The sequence below is a fragment of the Monodelphis domestica genome, chromosome 3 (assembly GCF_027887165.1).
Source record: "Monodelphis domestica isolate mMonDom1 chromosome 3, mMonDom1.pri, whole genome shotgun sequence".
In the NCBI taxonomy this organism is placed as follows: domain Eukaryota; kingdom Metazoa; phylum Chordata; class Mammalia; order Didelphimorphia; family Didelphidae; genus Monodelphis; species Monodelphis domestica.
Window position 1 is genome coordinate 349778736 of NC_077229.1, and position 23182 is coordinate 349801917.

The window sequence follows — 23182 nt, forward strand, 5'->3', positions numbered from 1 at the left end:
TAAATCCAGGGTTCATTTGTAATACTTCCATTTCCTATCTTTGTGACCTTGCAGTTATTCTTTGGAGATTAGTTTTCTCTCCTATAAAGTAACAATTTGATAGGATTATTGTTAGGATCAAATGAAATAATGTCTATTAAAGTTCTTTGTAGTCATCAAGTACTCTTGAAATGTAGACAATCAGTAAGCATTTATTAAGTGCCTACTGTATGTCAGAAGCAATGCTAAGAGTTGGTATTATAAAGGCAAAAATGAAACATTTCCTGCTCTCAGAGAGCTTAGTATAGCTACTTATGCTATTTTTATGTTAAATATGTGTTATGTTTTTTAGTACATTGTTTGTACACATATTGTATAGGCATGTCAGGCCTCTTGTTTAAATGGTGTATACAGTATTATTAGGTCCATTTGATAGAACTTAAAAGGAAATTTTACTCTTTCAAATTATTATGATGACAAAGTCTAACCCATTTTTTGCTATTATGATGTTGATCTTTTTCTATTTGATGTCAGCTACTTATCAGGAAAACATTTCATGAATATAAGCATAAAAAGATGGTCCAACTTTATTAATTTTCCAGGAATGTGTTTTAGCAGGAGTGACTTCCAGGATCCTTCCAAGGATATGGTCATAGTTGTTCTTAGCATACATAATGAATCAAAAAAGGCTCTAGTCACCTAGGTGGAAAGATTTTTTCTCAGTTGGGTCATAGGATCATAGATTTAGAGCTAGAATGTATCTTATAGATCATCTAAGTCAACATTCTCATTTTACCAAGGCATAGGGAAGTTTTTGTCCAGTGTCACATAAGTTATAAAGATTTGAATTCAGGACCATAGATTCCAGATAAAATACTCCATCCACTGTACCACACTATGCATCTTAAGTCAATAAAGCCTTTAAGCCTTGTTTCCTAGGGATAGTTATGAATAAGGGAAACTATTGCAGATGATAAGAAGATGAAATTAAATCACTGTGCCAGAATAACTTTGTAGTATCCCATATGCTCTCTTCTAAAAGAGGAGTCTCTTAGACCTCAGTGCTAAGAAGAGTGGTTTAGCAGTATTGTGGATTTAAAAAAAATGCTGTGGTTGTATTTTCTTAAGAGCTGAACCCTGTTTGTCTTTTCTTCAAGTATACATATGATCCATACACATTTATACATATATATATATGCACATACATTCTATTTTAAATGATCCTCTCTGTACAGGATTAACCACAATGAACGTTTGGAATTCCTGGGTGATGCTGTTGTTGAATTCCTAACTAGGTGAGTGGCCTTTTCTCCTATTTCCCCTTTAGTTTTGTTTCCAGATACTTTATCTCATACATTGCTTTCTTTGCAGTTAACTTAATGAAATGAAATAAGCAAGTTTTGACAATTCACTCTTTTCTATATTTAGCATAGCTAAAAAGTAGCACCTCTCCTGATAATTGCCTTAGTACCTTACTATCACTGATGGGTACAGGTGAGATTACAAGATAAAAGGCTAATATATCTGTTCTGTCAGATTCTTATTAAAGTTGTTCACAACTGCATGTGATCAGTTTGGCTCCGACCAGATGCCTTCAAGCTTAGATTTAATTTGTAGAGGAAGAGATATTTTTTAACATAAATTTTTTTTCATTTACCTTCAATATCAAAATCCATCCACATTCTAAATGCAAAGGAAATAAGAATGTGATTATGAATGACAAAGTGGTATCTTTTATTTTTTTTAAAACCTTATTCTGAGTATTTGAAAATTTCAGAATATTTCATAACTATAAAGAAAAAATTAGCCACACCTGAAGAGGTAATATAATTGATTAACAAAATACAATGATATATCATAAAATAAATAATACTGATGATAGCCTGTTAGTAAAAGAAATATATTCATTGCATAATACATAATAAAGCATTTATACCACATATAGTAAGGATACTTTTCTAGAATTTAATTCTATTAGATTATTTGAGTAATTCTTTTAAATGTAGACCTTAAAAATTCTTTTTCTAAAAAAAGTCTTATCTATTAAACATTTAAATACTGCTTTGTTGTTGTAAGATATTTTATAAACTTTTGTGGAAGGAAAGGGAAGGGTTTCCTTTTTCCTTCCTAAAATTCATTCATAGTAAGTACCCTCCGATAAAGAATCATCCCACCTCTAACATATACTGGTTTGGGGGCCCTGGACAAATTACATAACTTCTTGGTTCCCCAAACAGTTCACTTAAGACGTTAGTTCTCAAACTTTTTGATTCCAGGACTCCTTTACATTCTTAAAAATTATTGAACACTCCTCCCCCACAGCAACTTTTATTCATGTTGGTTATGTCTGTTAATATTTACAATATTAGAAATCAATTTCAAAAAAATCAATATGTATTAATATTATTCTGGAAATAGATTTGATTTCATGAAACCCCTTAAAAGGGTTTCAGGGACTCAGTTGTTTTGAGGCAACATTTGGAGAACCACTGTTCTAAGACTACAAGTTGCGGTACAGATGCTGACCTGCATTGGTAAAAGAAGTTTCTTTGGGATCTACTTTACTATTGAGATCATGGGATCCCTCAAAAAAAAAAGTAATAAGAAGATAGAGAAAATTTTGAATAAAATGCCCTTTAAAGAGTAAACCCCTGTGGGCAGCTCAGTGGATCGAGAGCCAGGCCTAGAGACAGGAGGTCCTATGTTCAAATCTGACCTCAGATACTTCCCAGATGTGTGATCCTGGGCAAGTCGCCTACCTCCCATTGCCTAGCCCATATCACTCTTCTGCCTTGGAACCAATACATAGTGTTGATTCTAAGATGGAAGGTAAGGGTTTAAAAAAAAAAAGAGAGAGAGAGAAACCCCCTACTTTTCTTTGGCCCATCCTAAGCTCTCTTCCATATGTGCCTCTGCCACTCCAAGGTATGAAGATGTTTCATTGATCCCACCCAATTCCCAGTGGATAAGCAGTTGATGACCAGTGGCTTGAAGATTTAGAAAACAGAAAAAGTTTTGATCAATCAAGATTTGTGGTGGTAACCCCTACCCCCCAAACATTCCATTTTCTGTTCCTCTTAGTCTCATAGCCAAGTCCTGCTTCTGTCTTTGTGCAAGGCTTTGGAACAGCTCCACAGAAACCTTACAATGTGGAGCCATGTGTGAGGTCTAGCTTCTGTCAATGGGGCTTCTATCAGTGGGACTATCACAAATGGAGTTACCACTCATGAATACGGTGATTGGAATTTTTTAGGCCCATGTTTTTCCTTGGTCTTTGAGTCTCCAGAGTAGCTTTTAATGTGAATGGTTCTTTTTGGCTATTAATGGGTCTGTTATAAAACACATTCCTAAGGCATTTTTCTCAAGTAAGTTGTATCGAAATATGTTCGGTTCCGTGAATTAAAGCAACAACTAGAAGTTTATGAGATATATTCCTTATTTTGTCTTTTTTTCCCCTCCAGTGTCCATCTGTATTACCTGTTTCCTAGCCTAGAAGAAGGAGGACTAGCAACCTATCGCACTGCTATTGTTCAGAACCAACACCTTGCTATGTTAGCTAAGGTATATAAGATATTTGAAGTAGTAAGCTCTTTTTTTCAATAGTGTCTATCATATTCTTTTTTTTTCCCAGTCTGTTACTGGTTTTATATTTGGGTAAGAGAAGTTTATAGTCATTAGTTCCTCAAACAACTCCTTTGGCCTTTTCCAAGTTGTTTGGGGAAAGTAACAATTTGTAGTCCAGAATGGAGTTTCAGTTCTTATCTGGGTTGTGGGGCTCCCTCTCCTCTCTAGGGCACTTTTGTGAGTTCAGCTACCAGCTAATGAATTCCACAGTGACTTGACTTAATAAAAGATGAGAAAATAATTGAACAGATGTACACAGGCAAAGAGTTAAGCATTTGGGATATAGAAACTTGGGAAAACTGCAGAAGAAATTGAATATTTCAAACAGCTTAATTTAGTGTGTTTGTATTACATTTACTTTTTAGTTTTATAATCAGGATAATGACTTTAGAAAAAGAACAAATGTTTCCATTCCTTTTCTATATTTTTTATGTTAAGAGGTTTTTGGGGTTTTTTCCTTAGTTTTAACCTGCTATTCCTAAGAGGTTGAAATTTGGTGCATTGTTCTAATTCTTAATGATAGGCTATCTCCCCCCCCCCCCCCCCCCTTGGTCTAGTCAAAATTCCTTATTCCTAACCATGCTATTGTAGAATAATGGTGCAGTGCTTTTTTCTTAATTTGAAATTATTTTTATTGGTTTTAACATTAGCGAAACTAACAAGTATCATACCCAGTACTTGAAGGTTCACTAACTTCTTAATGTACATTTCCTTGTTTGATTTTTCAAATAGCCTTGAGAGTCTAGGGCTACAAACTTCCTCACTTGCAAACTAGGACTACTGCCTTAAATCTTCAGCCTCTAACCGACCCCCTAAAAAAAGAAGAGCAGCAACAAATGAGCCTACTTTCTTTGATGATCTTTATAAGTTAAATGTTTAGTATTTAATAGATTTATCAAAATGTTTTCTGATATGTTACAAATATCTCCTTTCTTTGTCAAATTTAATATATAGTTATTTTCCCTATTATCTCCTTGGTAGGAGATAATCTCCTTAGATTGTAAAACAATAGACTGATAACATTAAAATTGTTACTTTACTTATTTATTGAGAAAAGATTGTCAGAATATGAAAGACTAGCTTAATATAAAAATTAAAACATATGTTATAATGAATTTTGTCCAAAACCACTAAATGAAGAAAATTTTCATTTTCTGAATCTGTGATACTTCTAATAGGTGCCACAGGCTGGGAAATAGACATTATAAATGAAGGTAGCCTATCTTGTCCTTATTCCAGGTTAGGGGAGATGAGATTTATAACTTAGACTTTTATTTTGCTTTTGATTATATGAAACATAAGGTGTATTAAAGTTTTACATATACTAGGTGATCACTGAACTTCGTGAAAATGGAAATTTGTTATTTGAAGAAAATATCTTCTCTAGTAGATATAACATGGTTTTTGCAAATAATACCTGATTCCATTATATTGCCTGATTGTCTAAAGCATCAGACTGTGGTATAAATGGACCCATTGTTTGTTTGTTTGTTTTTTGTTTTTTTATTTTTTGGGGTTTTTTTTTTGAGCTGTATTTTTATAGGTCTTTCTCAACCCTCTGCCATTAAAGCCCAGGACTATCACAGTGACTAATCTTCTTAATCTTCATTATCAATTCAGTGCAATGATTTTCAGGTGTAGGACTCATATTTTCCAATTATTAAATAGTTTTGTCATTGAGAGTTTTTCAGTCTACCATTTTTTCTGAAGCCTACCTACTCCATGTGTACCATAATTTAACCTAGCAAGTAGTTATCCCTTCAGAGAGAATGGGTTTGTATAGAATTGTGCATTGTAAAAAAAAAAAAGAGTGCTTTTAAAAAATGTTGAAAAATTGTTTCTGTTCTCTATATGTCTCATAAATGTATTGTAGGAGGATGAAGATGAAAATTATTAGGTGTTGAAATTCAATATATATTGGATACACTATAGGGGCAAAGAATATTAACTCAGACTTAATTTTATAATGCATAAATCTTTCCTCTAAGGGCAAAAAAAGAAAGGAAAAAACCCAAATTGGAGGGAAGGATGTGTTCATTAGTGAGGAAATTCATGGGCCTCACATAATATAGTAAGTCCACCTTCTCCCAAGCAGTATTCAGGAGGAGCTGGCAAACTGATTGCCCTATGTAAGTTGTGAAGTGGAGATAAATTATGTAGTGTAGCCCATGACATACTGGGATTCGATATTATTTTCCAGAAGTGGTAAAATATTTGAGGTGGCTGCTTTTTTAGGTGATAATTTCCATATAATAAGGAGAACTAGGTTATTAATAAATCGAGTTAAAACAGTATAGCAGTGTGTACCCTTATTGCCATTATCGCAATTTCCTTTCAGTTTCTCTGAACCTCCATTGTACTTGTGATCATTTCTAAGAATTTAGTATCACTTGTGATTAGGGATTACTCAGGTAGGTTATATTATATGCAGATTATTCAGTTACCCCATCTTCAATAAATATTTTATTTTTTATTCTTTTGGATTGATTCTGTGATTTCATTGGTGTAATAAGGCTCTAGGTCCACATCTGTTTTGTAAATTAGACTTAGTTTCTGGGGAGCATTGAAATGTCAAGTGTATTAATATATAACAAAGGCAGGAGTAGAATCCAATCTTCTCTGAATCCAAAGTCAACTTTTATCTCTCATACCATATTACCTTTCTTAAGAAATAGTTATTTAGTATCTATTCCATAGAGTACTAGGTACATGACTTATCTTTATCATACAAAATAAGTACTTAATAAATGTTTTTTGAATTTTAACTTTTACATTTAAAAAGTAGGAGAATCTTAAATAACACTATGCAACTCAGGTTTTAAATTAAATTATATAATAATGAAGCAGTTTTGATCTGACAAAAAAAACTTTGATTTTTGAGGGGAAACAATAGTGTAAGATTTGGGTTTGTTGTCTTGCTATTTTCTACTAAGGTCTTCTGTATGTGCTAGGACAGGCTACTTAAAAGATTGGGCTATAGCTTCTTCAAATGCCCAATGAAGAAACCCCAAAGCCCTAACTCTAGAATATGTGTTATTATGAAAAGAATATTTGGAAGTATATTTGGGTATATCCTCATATTGAATATGTCAGTGCCTTTAACACAGAAAAGAGGCCATCAGCACCACATGTCTGAAGAAAGTGGGAAATAGATCTTTTGAATCTTACTTAGACCAGGATGGCTTTGGGATAGGGTTTGACTAGGGCCTTCATGGATGCCATGGAGAATCTGCTATGTTTGGTTCATCCTAAGTGTGTGGAAGAAATTGAATCAATTTTGAGCATCGTGAAACAGAGGAAGAAACTGGATAAGGAGTCTAGACAACTCGAGTTCAAATCCTATCACTGACATGTACTGTCTTTATAACATTGGGTAAAGATATTTAAGGTTCTGAAGCTTTGGAGACCTCTTTTGACTAAAATTCTATGACCTTCCAAAGATTTTAATATACTCCTAGTAGTTCTGATCCATTTTCTGAGGTTGCTCGCTAGATAAGATTCCCATACATCCTTTTAGACTTGATAACCTACATAAGAAAGGTTAGAAAGTGACGTATAGGGACTTACATTCAGAATCATCAATAGCATTGACTTGTTGATAGTCACTGTAACAGATTTTATAATACATTGTTAACATACTTAATAAGCATCAAATTTTTATGATGATTTTTGTTGGGTTTGATTTTTATATTTTTCTTACTTTACATTTTTCAATATAGAAACTTGAGCTGGACCGATTCATGCTTTATGCTCATGGACCTGACCTCTGTAGAGAATCAGACCTTCGCCATGCTATGGCAAATTGTTTTGAAGCCTTAATAGGTAATGCCTAGTATTTTATATTTTAATGTCATAATAAGTTACTCTATCTGTCCATCCATCTTAGAACTGCTATTAAGTATTGGTTTCAAGGCAAAAGAGCAACATGGGCTAGGAAATTTGAATGAAGTGACTTGCTCAGGGTCATATATGTGGAAGTATCTGAGGCCAGATTTAACCTCAGGACCTCTAATCTATCTCCAAGCTTCGAATTCTATCCACTGAGCCACCTAACTGCTCCAAATCAGGCTGTTTTTTGCAAACTTTTGGCACATGGATACATTTTCAGATTAAAAAATGCCTAACTGAATTGAATTAAATGCATATAATTAGCAACAAACTATGCTTGACTGTGAAAACAAAGATAAAAGTGCATTAGTTTTGTCTTTAGAGAGCTTTCATTCTCCTTGAGTGGAGTCAGGAAAAGGAGAAAGGATACAGAGAATAGGTGAATACAGAGTAAGTTCTAAATAGTAAAAAAATAATTTGATGATTTTAACAACAATGGGAGTTTGAGAGAGAGCCAAAATTATGAGGTGGAGGTAAAGAAGGAGTGAATTTTGGATGTGAAGAACAACCTGTTTGGGACAGACATAGAAGATAGAAGTAGGTCATTAAAAATAGCTATCAGGCCAGTTTGACTTAAACAAAAAGTGTGAGAAAGGGAATAATATGAAATAAGACTGGAAAAGCTTTAGAGGACTTTAAAAGCCCTCACTATAAAGATCTGTAGGTAGGTGATAAGGAAGCCACTATTCCTGTAACCAGAATAAAATTGACTTCAGTTACATGAAAAAAAAATGAATTCTAATTAATTATTAATTATCTAGTGCTTTCAAATTATTTTTTAAATTTAAATTAATTTATTTAGTCAATTTAGAACATTATTCCTTGGTTACAAGAACTATATTATTTCCCTCCTTCCCCTTTCCCCCCACCCTTCCTATAGCCGATGTGCAATTTCACTGGGTATTACATGTGTCCTTGATCAAAACCTATTTCCATGTTGTTGGTGTTTGCATTAGGATGTTCATTTAGAGTTTACATCCCCAGCCATATCCCCTCGACACATGTATTGAAGCAGTTGTTTTTTCTTCTGGGTTTCTACTCCCACAGTTTTTCTTCTCAATGTGGATAGTGTTTTTTTCTCATAGATCGCTCCAAGTTGTTCAGATCACTACATTGCCACTAATGGAGAAGTCCATTACATTCGATTGTACCACAGTGTATCAGTCTCTGTACAATGTTCTTCTGCTTCTACTCCTCTCACTCTTCATCAATTCTTGGAGGTCATTCCAGTTCCTATGGAATTCCTCTACTTTATTATTCTTTTGAGCACAATAGTATTCCATCACCAACATATACCACAATTTGTTCAGCCATTCTCCAATTGAAGGGCATTCTCTTATTTTCCAATTTCTGGCCACCACAAACTGCACAACTATAAATATTCTTGTACAAGTCTTTTTCCTTATTATCTCTTTGGGGTACAAACCGAGCAGTGCTATGGCTGGATGAAATTTCAGACAGTCTTTTAGCACCCTTTGGGCATAGTTCCAAATTGCCTCCAGAATGGTTGGATTGATTCACAACTCCACCAGCAATGCATTAATGTTCTGACTTTGCCACATCCGCTCCAACATTCATTGCTTTCCTTTCCTGTCATGTTAGCCAATCTGCTAGGTGTGAGGTGATACCTCGGAGAGTTGTTTTGATTTGCATTTCTCTGATTATAAGAGGTTTAGAACACTTTTTCATGTGCTTATTAGTAGTCTTGATTTCTTTAACTGAAAATTGCCTATTCATGTTCCTTGCCATTTATCAATTGGAGAATGGCTTAATTTTTTTGTACAATTGGTTTAGCTCTTTATAAATTTGAGTAATTAGACCTTTGTCAGAGGTTTTCCTTATGAAGATTGTTTCCCAATTGGTTGATTCCCTTCTAATTTTGGTTGCATTGGTCTTTCAAATTATTAATGCTAAAATAGATTAGGAAAGCTTTGAAACTTGCAAAAATCAATTTATCTTTTATAAAATTCATTAAATGAAAAATTATGAGGTAAATTTTAAGAGTACATGACCACATTTCAAAGATTTGGAGGTTTTCGTTCTCATTTTAACCTATTTCGGTAGATATTCTATCTAATTCAGTGTATGGGTTATTTCTCCTTTTGTTTTTCTCTTTTGTATTTAATTGCATTTGATTTATTTTACATGTATACATTTTCTCTGAAGTTTATATCCAAATGAAAAGCAATAGGTTATATTTTTAAAGAAAACACTCTTGTAGTTCCTTTTACAAGGTTCAAACACAACATTACTTCTTAAAATTTTTTGCTTCCATTTTCTTGTTATGCACAACAATTTAATACTTTTTAAGAGGAAATTTTCTTTTGCATTTAAATCAGCTGTAGTGTAAAATATTACTAAATTTGAAGGAAAAAATAATCACTAATATTTCTTTCAAGTTGCTGTGGAAGTGAGTTATTTTATATGTGTATTTCCCTTTGGCAGTGATCTAGGGCTTACAAGGACTTAAAATTTTCTCAGAATTAATAACTCTTCCACATATTGTTCCTTTCATATAGGAGCTGTTTACTTGGAGGGAAGCCTTGAAGAAGCTAAACAGTTATTTGGGCGTTTGCTTTTTAATGATAAGGTATTTTAACTTGAATCATTTGGTTTTCTTCCTTCTTCCTAATTGTCTCTTTTTTATAAGAGTTCAATTTCAATAAAGCCTTACATATTTTAGGCAAGAATGGGATAAAAGAATTAAAATTTGTTGTAATACATATTTGGGACAACCTTTAAGTGTTTTATAAAGTCTTTTCATTGCTTTGCCTGGCAAAACTGAAAGAAAAAGGAAATTTTTAAAGAAAATTGTAATTTTGAGACATGTACTAGATTCCAAAGTAGTTCTTTTTAGGAAATTTTGAATTTGGAAGTTTCCTTTTGCTAGAGAGATCATTTAATCTTTGATGTAATAGAAGATGTATTTTTATATTCAGGCTGAAGAGTTAATGTGGCATTTAAAAGAAAGAGTTAAGGATATATTAAAATTGTAATGTCACCATAATTTATTGTAATAGTCTTTATAGTACAATAAGAAAATAGATGTCTTCTCAATCCTTATATGAAGCCTTTATTATTTAGTGATAGTTTTCATTACTGTTATATTTGAGGCTTCAAAAAATAAGAGCATTATTAAAAAGTAACCTGAACTTTTATGTATAGATTTCCCCCATCACCACCCCACAATCTATGTAGCAGTCTCATGTTTTTCATTCTGAAAGACACATTATCTAATATATACAAGCCAACATTTTTAGTTACATGTTTATATTTTTTCAGAAAGAAACTGACTTTTTTCACTCTTGAAACTCTTATTAATATAAATCATTGCACTACATTTTTAGGTGGACATCAGTGTCCAGTGGTCTTATTGCATCCTTATAAATGGGGTTACTGAAGACCAGATTTTTGTTTTTTAGTGCAGGTCTTTTATGAAACTGAACAGAACTCAAATGTTTAGAGGTATATTGCATGTTTGCATTTTGTAACATTCAGACTTGGGTTGGTCTTTCTTCTCTTGGTATTTTTGACACTCCACAATCACCCTTATCTTCCTTCTCTGTTACTATTCCTTACTATTTTAACTTTAGCAATATTCATCTTGGTTCCTGTTCTGTTTTTCTGTTCCATTTACAGGCAACCCAATCCCGCTGCTGCAGCTATTACTGCTGCCTGAAATGAATTCCATATCTCTGTTTCTGTAATATTTATAGGGAAAATGGGTGGGATTGAAGAACAGGGGATACAAAGGTTTTGTAGCAGGGAAATGGAGGAGTTGAAGGGAGAGAGGGAATATGGCTCCAGGTGAGGCAAAAGGAGAGAGATGCCCCCTGCCAAGAGGCTATTTTTGAAAAAATGGGGTTCCCGAGAAATGGGCCACTTATGATAGCCTATGGGGATGTCTTCTCTATAGATTGATGCCGAAGATGCCCCAGAGCAGGTAAGCACGGACCCTCCTGAGGGACAAGCCTCCCCCAGACCAAGGTTGCCCAGCCAGGGTCCAATAAGGATTGTTTCTAGTTGAATGGCTATCCTGAGTTTCAGCTCCCTCTATGTCACCTGAAAAGATAGTCCTCTTATCTGACTGAGATATTCAAATAAAGATAAATTGTAATAACAAGTTTGATTGGGAGGATATCAGGGAAGAGGGATTTCCTAGATGAGGTTTGAATCTCTCTCAGCTTTTGAGTTGAGGCCTGGCCTCACAGGCTGGTGGAGGGTTTCTGTTATTTCTGTCTATGCCATATTTGTGCTAACTTTCTTAATTTCAAAAGTATTAGTAGTAGACAGTGAGATGAAGGAAAGTTCTGACCTTCAGAACTAGTTGGGCCTGTCTCTTCAGGCTGATGCCCCTAAAGACAGGCCTTACAGTTCAAACTGCTTCCCTTAAGTCCTTTTGTCGATGACATGATCACAGGAATCCAGGGAGAGCATATGGTTGGGAAAATCAGGAAAATGGAGCCACTTCTATCCAGAGACTAGGAGAGAGCTCCTCCTACTTCCAGGGCCAGGTAGAAAGAGCTCATTACAAGACCAACTGCCACTCCCGGTTCCCCCTCTCCCACCAACTGTCAGTCTTGTCAATATCTTCCTTCTAATATTCCCACTGTTGTTTGTTCCGACTCAGTGGCCGAAAGTCCAGAACTTGACAAAGTTTTCCTTTTCACAATCGTCCCCGTTTTCTTGTCGTGACCTTCCCAAGGTCACTTATTTTTATTATAGTTACCAATCTACTAAATCTAATTTCTAACTACTTCCCCCCAAATAATAAACTTCCCTCAATTACTCTATCGCTATTCTATGCTAACTTTATCTACTCTAAGGAATTCTATGCAGGAAAGTTTGGGTAAGGGTAGTTTTAGGGTTTTACAATAAATTCAGTACAATAAATGTTTGAACAAAACCATTACAAAGAAATTTTAATCTTACTGCTAATACTACTTATTCTTGTTAAGTTAAACTAAAAGTTTTCCTATTTTTTTATGTCTTATTATTTGCAAAGTATTTTATCTATATATCCATTAAACACAATTTCAGCATCAGGTTTAAAATAAACAATTAAAGCATTACATATGTACCTTAAGTCTATTCCTATGTATAACTAATTGTCTATGCTATGTTTAACTTAAATTACTCCTACTCTATTCCCTATTTATTAAAAGTATTATCTAAGTCTCTAGTCTGATCTGTAACCTAATCTTATGTACAACATTATATACATGCTATGCTAAATATTTACAGACTCTATCACTATGTTACTAACCTAATTGTCTTATATACATTATTTATAGAGTTTGTTTACATATAATACAGTAGTATACATTGTTCTGCCTCCTGATATCAGTATTTCCTATAGTTGCTAAATCCTATTATTCCTACCTTAATAATGTTGCTCATATTAATTTTATAATGGAATTGCCTTCCTTTAAAAAAAACCCTTAACTTCTATCTTAGAACCCTAGAAAAAACCTGAAATAGGGTCAGGAAGAGTCAGATACAACTGAAAAATTACTAAAGACATGAATCCTTTTAGTACCCATTACTCACTATTGGTGATATTGGTTCCAAGGCTAGAGCTAGGCAATGGGGATTAAATAATTTGCCAAGGGTCATACAAGAAGGGTTTAAGGCCACATTTGAACCCAGTACTTCCTACCTCTGCTTGGCTGTAGTTGCCTTCTTAACTTCTAACCTTAGACAATTTCAGTAGCTTCAGAACTTATGTTTGATTCTTCCACATCTATCTTTCACATCCCTGCTAGAGTAGTATCTAACTTTGGTCTTATACCCTTGCTCAGTTGTTCATTGGCTCTCATTCCCCAATTCCTTTTTCTAAAATTAAGCACTTTGCATAATTTTCCACAAAATACCTCCTCAAATTTATAGCCTGCCATTTCTCTTTATGGACCATAACAATGCTTTCTAGTATAGTTTGAGATCTGGTACTGCATGGTCACCTTCCTTCACATTTTTTTTTCATTATTTCCTTGGATATCCTTGATCTTTTGTTCTTCCAAATGAACTTTGTTATAATTTTTTCTAAGTTTTTTGGTTATAATTTTTTCTAGTTTTTTGGTAGTTCAGTGAGTATGGCACTAAATAAGTAAATTACTTTGGGTAGAATTGTCATTTTTATTATGTTATTAGCTCGTCTTACCCATGAGCAATTGATGTTTTCCCAATTGTTTAGATCTATTTTTTAATTGTGTGGAGAGTGTTTTGTAGTTGTGTTCATATAGTTCCTGTGTTTGTCTCAGTATACAGATTCCTAAATATTTTATAGTTTAGGGTGATTTTAAATGGAATTTCTCTTTTTAATTTTTGCTACTGAGATGGTGTTGGAAAAATAGAGAAATGCTGATAACTTGTGGGTTTACTTAGCAACCTGCAACTTTGCTGAAGTTGTTGATCATTTCTACTAGCTTTTTAGTTGATTCTCTAGAATTCTTTAAGTAGACCATAATATCATCTGCAAAGAGTGATAGTTTGGTCTCCTCATTGCCAGTTTTAATACCTTCAAATTTCTTTTTTTATCTAATTGCTACTGATAGTGTTTCTAGTACAATGTTAACTAATAGAGGTGATAATGGTCATCCTTGTTTCACTCCTGATCTTATTGGGAAGGCTTCTAGTTTATTCCCATTGCAGATGATGTTTGCTGATGGTTTTAGATATATACTATTTATTATTTTTAGGAAGGCCCTTCTATTCCTATACTTTATAGTGTTTTTAATAGCAATAAGTGCTGTATTTTGTTAAGGCTTTTATTGCATCTATTGAGATAAACATGATTTTTGTTGGTTTACTTATTGATATGATCAATTATTATGTTAATGGTTTTCCTAATATTGAACCATCCTTGCATTCCTGGTATAAATCTCACCTGATCATAATGAATAACCCTTATGACTTGCTGGAGTCTTTTTGCTAATAATCTATTTAAGATTTTTGCATCTATGTTCATTAAGGAGATTGGTCTATAGTTTTCTTTCTCTGTTTTTGACTTGCCTGGCTTTTTGGAATCAGTATTATATTTGTGTCATAAAAGGAATTTGGTAGAACTCCTTCTTTGCTAATTCTGTCAAATAGTTTGTATAATATTGGGATTAGTTCTTTCAGTGTTTGATAGAATTCATTTGTGAATCCATCTGGTCTTGGTGATTTTTTCTTAGGGAATTCTTTGATGGCTTGTTCAATTTCTTTTTCTGTTAATCTAGGCAATTTATATTTTGTAAATATTCATCCATATCACCTAGATTGCCATATAATTGGGCATAATAGTTTAATGAAGAGGTAAGGTCTCCCTTTACATCTTTCATACAGTTAATTTGGTTTTCTTCTTTTTTAAATTAGATTGACCAGTACCTTGTCTATTTTATTTGTTTATTCAAAGTACAAGGTTCTAGTCTCATTTATTAAATCAATGGTTCCTTGACTTTCAGTTTTATTAATTTCTCCTTTAATTTTTTAGGAATTGTAATTTAGTTTTCATCTGAGGATTTTTAATTTGTTCACTTTCTAGTTTTTTAATTTGCATGCCCAATTCATTGACCTCTGCTCTCCCTAATTTGTTAATATATGAACTCAAGGATATAAATTGCCTTCTGAGTACTGCTTTGGCTACATCCCATAGATTTTTGAAAGGATGTCTCATAGTTGTTAGTTTCTTCAATAAAATTGTTTCTATGATTTGTTCTTTCACTAACCGATATTGGAGAATTGCATTATTTAATTTCCACTTAATTTTTGATTTGCCTCTCCATGTACCCTTGTTAATATTCTTTTTATTTCATTGTGGTCTGAAAAGGTTGCATTTATTATTTATGCTCTGTTTTTATGCCCAATTACAGTGATGGGCAACCTTTTGAGCTTTGTATGTCAAAATTCACCAAAATAAAGAGAATAACTTGGGTGGTATGTCACTTCAAGAAAAAACAAAACAAAACATAAGTTTGCGATATTCGCGTACTTCTCTACATGGGGCACCATACTTCTCAGCCTCCTGTCATCAAAAATGGTTATGCCAGTGCTGACACACGTCATAGGTTCACCATCACAGCCTCAGTACATGGTCAGTCTTTGTGAATGTACCATGTGCTGTTCCAAAGAAGGTGTATTCCTTTTTGTCCCTATTTATTTTTCTCCACATATCTACTAATTCTAATTTTTCTAAGATTTCATTCACTTCTCTTACCTCTTTCTCATTTATTTTATGGTTTGATTTATCTAGTTCTGATAGAGGAAGGTTTAAGTCTTCCACTAGTATGGTTTTTCTATTTATTTCATCCTTGAGCTCCACTAGTTTCTCCTTTTGAAATTTGGATACTGTGCTGTTTAGTGCAAACATGATGAGTACTGATATTTCCTCATTGTTGTAAGGGGGAAAAGAGGTTATTTATAAAAGGGTTGGACTAGATTATTTAAGAGTGTGGTCACCAGGAATTTACATTAATTCTGAAGAGATTTATTTACAATTTATTTACAAAATGTAGAAAAAATAAAGTAAGAAAATCTAAGCTGGCCTTGGCAAAGCTGAGGACCTGGGTAAAAACTCTCAAGAGGCTAGTCTCTCCTGACTCTAGTTTCTTCAGAAAATATCCAGGAAAGAAATCAGCTCCTTCACTCACAACATGTCAGTCCAAAAGTCTCATTAGGAACAGGGTCTCAGGTCCAGTTAACAGATTTTCTCCTTCAGCCTCCACTCCAAAGAATGAAGAAGTTCAAGTAGAACTCCATGCAGGAAGTTGTAATTCCCTTTTAAAGGCACTTTCTCTTGCATCACTTCCTGTTCCTTCCCCTAATTTTACGCATACCAATCACAGTTGAAGTCCTGCTTTAATATTGCCCAGGAGACAGTTAGTTGATTCTGATTCGTCACCCACAATTGCAGACTTGGGTCATAGACCTCCCACTTAATGATTAAGTGGGATGTTTGCACTTTTGGTGATTAGATCTAAAAATGGGCAGATCTCCATATTCAAATTTTAACTAGAGCATTTACACTTTTTGTAATTAAAATCTAAAAATAGGCAGAAGTTACAATTTAAACTTCATAATCAGTGGAGAATTAATTTTAATCTTGACAGTGCCCATACTGCCTTTTATCATAATTTAATTACCTCCCCTATCTCTTTGAACAAGATCTATTTTTACTTTAGCTTTGTCAGATATCATGATTGAGACTCCTGCTTTCTTTTTCTCAGTTGATGCCCAATAGATTTTTCTCCATCAGCTTACCTTTACCTTATGGGTATCTACCTTCCTCTTGTGTGTTTCTTGTAGACAGCATATGGTAGAGTTTTGGTTACTAATCCACTCTGCTATTCACTTGTGTTTTATGGGTGAGTTCATTCCATTCACATTCTCAGAGTTATGATTACCAGCCATGTATTTCCCAACATTTTGATTTTTCATTCCTAGTCCTGCCCTTTCTTCTTTCACTATTTCCTCCTTAATCAGTCCTCCTAATTCCCACACTTATTCTATTCCCCTTTCTATCCCTTCGCCCTTTACTATTCCCCTCTTATTTCCTTTTTGGTCTTTTTTTTAAACTACCCCCCACCTTTCTCCCTGGTATTGCTTCCCTCCCCACCAGTCCATTTGTAACTCTTCTACTTCTCTATAGGGAGCATAATTCTCTGACCAAATGGATCTTATTGTTCTTCCCTCTTTGAGTCAATTTCAATGCATATAAGAATTAAGTATTTCCTTTCTCCAACCTCTTTACCCTTCCCGTGTATTGTTCTCCCCCACTCCCGCCATGTGCTTCTTTATGACAATCTCTAGTTTATATATATTTTTATACAAACACACACGTATGTATTTGTATGTGTGTGTGTGTGTGTGTGTGTGTGTGTGTGTGTGTGTGTCTTGGCATTTCATCCTCTACAGTTTGTCACTGTTCCCCTCTAAGTATAATTCTTCTACTTACCCAGGTGATAATAACAATTTTTAAGAGTTACCAATATCTTCTTTTCTTGTAGGGATACAAATCATTTTAACTTACTGAGTCCCTTAAAAAAAAAAAAGGTTTTTTTGTTTGTTTTCCCCCCCTTTCTTAATTACATTTTGGTGATTTTTTTCTTGAGTTCTGTGTTTGAGCATCAAATTTTCTGTTCAAGTATGGCCTTTTTTTTTCCCCATGAATGTTTGGATGTCTTCTATTTTATTAAATGACCATATTTTTCCTTGCAAGAATATAGTTAGTTTTGCTGGATAGTTGATTCTTTCTTGTAGACCTAGTTCCCTTACTGGGAAAATATTCCATGCTTTTCAGGCCTTCAGTGTACATGCAGCCAGATCCTGTGTTACTCTAGCTGTGGTTCCATAGTATCTGAATGACTTCTTCTTAGCAACTTGTAATATTTTTTCCTTGGTCTGGTACTTCTTGAGTTTGGCTATAACATTCCTGGTTGTTGTCAATTGGAGATTAAGTACAGGAGGTGATCTGTGGATTCTTTTAATCTCCACTTTTCCCTCTTGTTCTAGAATGTTGGGGATGTTTTCCTGAATAATTTCCTGTTGGATAATATCCAGACTTTTTCTTTTATCATGATCTTCCAGTAGTCCAATGATTCTTAAGTTGTCTCTCCTGGACCTGGTTTCTAGATCTTCCATTTTGTGGATGAGGTGTTTCATATTTTCCTCAATTTTTTTATTCTTTTGATTTTGTTTTTATAGTTTCTGGCCTGCTGCCTTGTGAAGTTGTTTGCTTATAGTTGTTGGATTCTAGTTTTTAAAGACTGAATTTCACCTCTGACTTTTTGATCATCCTTCTTCTGATCTTTCATCTCCTTTGCCTAATTTTCAAGCTGATTAATTTTGGCTTTGAAGATTCTATTTTCTGTTTCCTGATGACTTATTTTGTTTCTCAAATTCTTTTCCCAGTTGTCTTCAGCCTCTCTTAATTTTTTTTAATTGTATTTTGATTTCTTCCAAAGCCTGTGTTCAATTTGCTGGAGTTTCTTTGTTTTTGCTTGCTGTTCCTTGATCCTACTATGTTTCATTTGCTCTTTGTTCATTGTCTGGATGGAAGCTGTTGATTGTAATTTCTTTTTCCCTTTTCTGCTGTTTACTTATATTTCCTCCTTCTTACCCCCTGGTAGTTGCCTGTAGTCTTGCTCCTCTCATTATGTGCTGGATCTGTGGGTTTGGGCTATTCTGACCTGATGGGGCTTTTTTTCTGTTCTACTGATTGATCAGGTTAGTCAGATCTTCCCAGCTGACAGCAGAAGCTGAAAAGGAGCTTGGCTTCCCTCACTGTTGTCAAGGTTGTTGCCTGTAATTTGTTGCAGCTTTTGCCCTTAGAGCTTAGTCAGCAAAGCTCTCAGATCAGTCTGTGGGGGAAGGGTGTTGGAGCTTGAGCTTCCCTGCCCTTTGAAGGCTTCTTATCTGCCCCATTGATGACATTAATCTAGGGGCTAAGAGGTGATCCACAAAGCTGCATTTGCCCTGAGGCCAAAACCTAAGGTGGGGGAAGGCCAGATGGAATATCTTGGCTTGACTAGGCTGCCTGCTCTGTGCTTCTCTGATTGCCTCTAAGTAGCCTATGTTCTACACCCTGAGCCTGGCACAGCTTTGCCAGACTAGTGCCCTTGACTCCCCAGAGATTCTAGCCACTGCTAGTAGGCTCAGTGCTGTAGGTGGGGGAGGGGTCCTGGGACTTTCATTCTTCCTTCCCCATAAACCCTCCTGTTCCAAAATTCAGGCTTTTGGTGGGTGTACCCTTTAAGTTGGGTTCAGGAGGAGGGTCCCCCAGCTCTGTCCTGTGGTTGGATTTGGTTTTCAGTCCCCTTGAAGCATTGTGTTTTTGATCAGTGAGGAAGGATTTTTGGAGGTCTGAACTACTACTGTCTCTAAGCTGACATCTTGACTATTTTAAGATGATTTTAACAATTGAAGAAGGTTGATTGAAGAAGTATTAGACAAGGAAATCAGTCAAGACACTGGAGACTGATTTGAGAATTAATGGCACATAACTCAAATGAAGTTTAAAAGCATGTCTGTTTTTAAAATGTTTATATATAAAGTGTCTAGATTCTGTTGAACTGGTTATAAGATTTATTCACCTATTCTTGAGATCCTCAAACTCATAAAATATGAAAGTTGAAAGTGTTCTCAAAGATTCATCTAAACCATGACCTCCCTGAATATAAAGATTGCTCAACAAATGGCAAGACAGACTTTGCTCAGAGACCTCTTGGGAGGGGAATACACTACCTCTCAAGTCAGCTTTTTAATTTTTTCTTAGAGCTTTGCTTCTTTGGAAGTTATTCTTTATCTTAAACCTAAATCTACCCCCCTCTGATTTCTACCTGTTACTGAAGCCCCTCTTCAACATTTTTTGGTATAGGTCTTTTCCTAAATCTCCTTTTCTCTACAAGAACTCAGTTCATAGAGTGCTTGCTCTCAAAACCTTTTTCCATTTTCTTTGACTCTTTCTAAGTTATAAGTACCCTTCTTAATGTGGTTTCTAAAATTGTGAATGAGTACTCCAAATTCAAAGGTTTGAATTGAGGTACTTGATTAAAGATAAAGTTGTTGATAGTTCTTTAAAGTTTGCTCCAAAGTATGAGCTAGAAAAAGAATTTTTTTTTTCAAACGAGCTTATGCAACTATATTAACTTATTTGTTAGATTTTTTTAAAAACTTCATTGGTTTTTTTATTTTTTGACAAAATAATTGGAGTTTAAATTAGTGAATAAACTTTTAAAAGAATTAGTTTGCCAGCACTATTGAATTTGTAATAATCATAGTATCTAAAATAGTTCAATATTTTAAATAATGACATTTTGTATTTTAGAATTTTTTTAGTGAATCTTTTGAACATTAAAAGTGTCTTCCAATTTTTCAGGATCTTCGAGAAGTGTGGCTTAATTATCCATTACACCCACTCCAAGTAAGTGATTTTTTTTAATGGTTTTGCTTTATTTTAGAGTTTAAGAGCTTTTTTTATATTTTTAATACTTTTATCCTTACATTCACTTAGAGATATTATGAGTTTCAGCTATCACGGCAGTATTGGAAATTTAGTAATGAATAGAGTGATGCCAACAATATTACCTATTTTGTGTATTTTCATACCATTCATAAGGCAAATATAGCTCTTTGTGTAGAAAAGTTTGGCAGCAGCATAATGTTTAAAACATTTCTTAAACTCCAGTTTGTATGTGTACTATATGGGGTAAAGATAATAGGGAAAACATGTTTTATGAAAAAATAAGTAAATTAAATTCAATATTAAAATTTACCCAATTTTTACCTGAGATATTCAAATCCTTTACTTAATGTGCTGAAAGATTAAAATTGTATGGCAATGTAATAATTTTTAATAGAATTCTATAGGACCTTGTAATGTTGTTTATAAAATCTTTCTTGTCAATTTTGAAAATCCTTGTTGTTTTGTTTTCCCCTTTCAGTGCATACATCTTCTAATTAAAAATTTCCAAGCATTCTGAATTAATGCCAGATATCACTATAAAGTTTCTCATGAAATTTTAGCTAGTATTCATTTTGCATAGGCACACATAGACTTTGTAATAATTGTCAGAAATTCATACTACTTTGAAAGCATTTCAATAACAAAGGATAAATAATGCCATCATGATATGGATTAGGCAGAAACTTGATTTTAATTTTTATATTCGCTCTTCATCAAATGTTGAAGGTTCATTGTTATTTATAATTCATTTGTACTTGAATAGAAAATGTTAAAACTCTTTAGAATGAGCTGGGTCTAGGCTTAATCACTTGCCAAAGTGTATTTGGTTACTAAACAGTACCCTTGTTAGTTATAGGGTTTTAGAAGGAGTTCTAAAGATCATCTAGTCTAACTTCTTTATTTTATAGATGAGAACACTTAGGTCCAAATCAGTCAGGTGACGTCGAGTGGTGACTGAAGGAGATTCCCATAGTCTCTTCCTATAGCTCTTAGATCGATGAGTTCATCAAGTTATTATAGTAAGGAATTTAGGATATTGATTAAGTATTAATTAAAATCAGATATTTGATAAAGAGATCTCTGAGGGGTGGTCAAGGCATGAGACCAGAACTTGGAAGGAGGAACCACAGGAAAAGGTTGGTGAGGTGCCCTCACTGATTGACTGACTTTCTCTCTGGCTGCTGGTAGAGGCAGATATCTGAGACCTTGCTCTGTGCTACTAAGAGGGAAGACAGAGCTCTAAAAACTATCTGAAGAGGTTTTCTACTTTCCTGACCAAGAGACATCATCTCTAAGAAGCAGCTGTTAGATTTGCTTTGCTGGAGAACAGTTATGGAGAAAGAAAGGCTGAAGGCTGGTTGCTTGGACTCTGGTCATACCAGGGTGACCTTATTGTCAGTTATCCCCTGCCATCTTGGCTGACTGAATCTATATGTACTTGGATATATCTTTATCAAATTAATTGAATAAAGATTTTATTTAGGTTATAGTCAGATAGTGTTTTGCAGTTTTTTAGTTAGTGCTAGGCAGTTTTAGTGTACCTAGAAGAACCAAGGCTTCGCCATGAGGCAAACTTACATGGTGGGTGAAAAGTTAGTTCCCTCTTAGTGTTAAGGCTTACCTTGTTATTAATCCTCATATTTATATCTTTTAATTACAAATAAGTTGATTTTTATGAATTTATGGTCTCCAAGTAAAGTGCATATTGGCTTGGCTTTCCTTCTGAGGAGAGAATTGAAAGAACAACAAAGTATCTTGCCACAGCCTCCCCTTCACAACAACACAGATAATTTCAATACTTCATTATGCATCCTACCTTCTTTAAAGGGCCAATACAACATGTAGGATTTTGAATATACTTTATATGATACTTGGACCTCTAATGTGTTAGGGAATCAGAAAATACTATTGTAGAACCCTCTGTAAATATTAAATACATAAGTAGGAATTTGGAAGAGAATGGTGGGGAAGAATTTAAAAAAATATATATTTTTTTCTCATTTCAAATATTTCTGCCCGCTTTACACACAAATAATTCTAAAAGAAAAAAATGGAAGTGGGTAGGGATAATTGAGTAGCCAACAAAGCACTTTAATGTTCTGAAATTTATATAATTTATCTTGGTTTTTTTCCCCTCTAAAGCTACAAGAGCCAAATACTGATCGACAGCTTATTGAAACCTCTCCAGTGCTACAGAAACTTACAGAGTTTGAGGAAGCTATTGGAGTCATTTTTACTCATGTTCGACTTCTTGCGCGAGCATTTACATTGAGAACAGTGGGATTTAATCATCTGACACTGTGAGTTGAAAGAAGCATTTCATTTGAGCCCCTAGCAGGCCAATTTAGGTAATGTAGACTTTGGCCTTTGTCATATTTCCTCCAAATAAATTAGAAGCTATACCATAGACTCAGTGAGCAGCCCCAGACTGTTAACTTATGATTGGTCCCTCTGATATAATTTTCTTTGTCATTTTGTTAAGAACCCTTACTCTAGCTACATTTTCAATTCTCTATTTTAGAATTTGATTAAATTTAAAAATAGGATTTTGTTACTGTTGGGCTTTTTTGGTTTATTTTTTGTTTTTATAACCCATACCTTCTGTCTTAGAATCATTCCAAGGCAGAAGAGTGGTAAGGGCTAGGCATTGGTAGTTAAGTGACACAGCTAGGTCACATTTTAACCTAGGACCTCCTGTCTCTAGGCCTGGCTGTCAATCCACTGAGCCACCCAGCTGTCCCCTGTTCT

At 34.3% G+C, this 23182-nt stretch overlaps 1 protein-coding gene across 9 annotated transcripts in view; it reads left to right on the top strand.

Annotated features, from left to right (window-relative positions):
- The window catches only part of DROSHA (drosha ribonuclease III), a 123746-nt gene that overhangs the window by 72632 nt on the left and 27932 nt on the right, over positions 1-23182 (top strand). For all 9 annotated transcript variants that reach the window (XR_008917777.1, XM_016431432.2, XM_016431431.2 and 6 more), the window contains 6 exons: positions 1215-1274; positions 3441-3540; positions 7323-7425; positions 10011-10081; positions 20348-20392; positions 22577-22734. Coding sequence is in view for 8 of the 9 variants with exons in the window: in XM_016431432.2 (XP_016286918.1) it covers positions 1215-1274; positions 3441-3540; positions 7323-7425; positions 10011-10081; positions 20348-20392; positions 22577-22734 (537 nt within the window). In the remaining variant the exon portion in view is untranslated. The remainder of the gene's footprint in view (positions 1-1214; positions 1275-3440; positions 3541-7322; positions 7426-10010; positions 10082-20347; positions 20393-22576; positions 22735-23182) is intronic.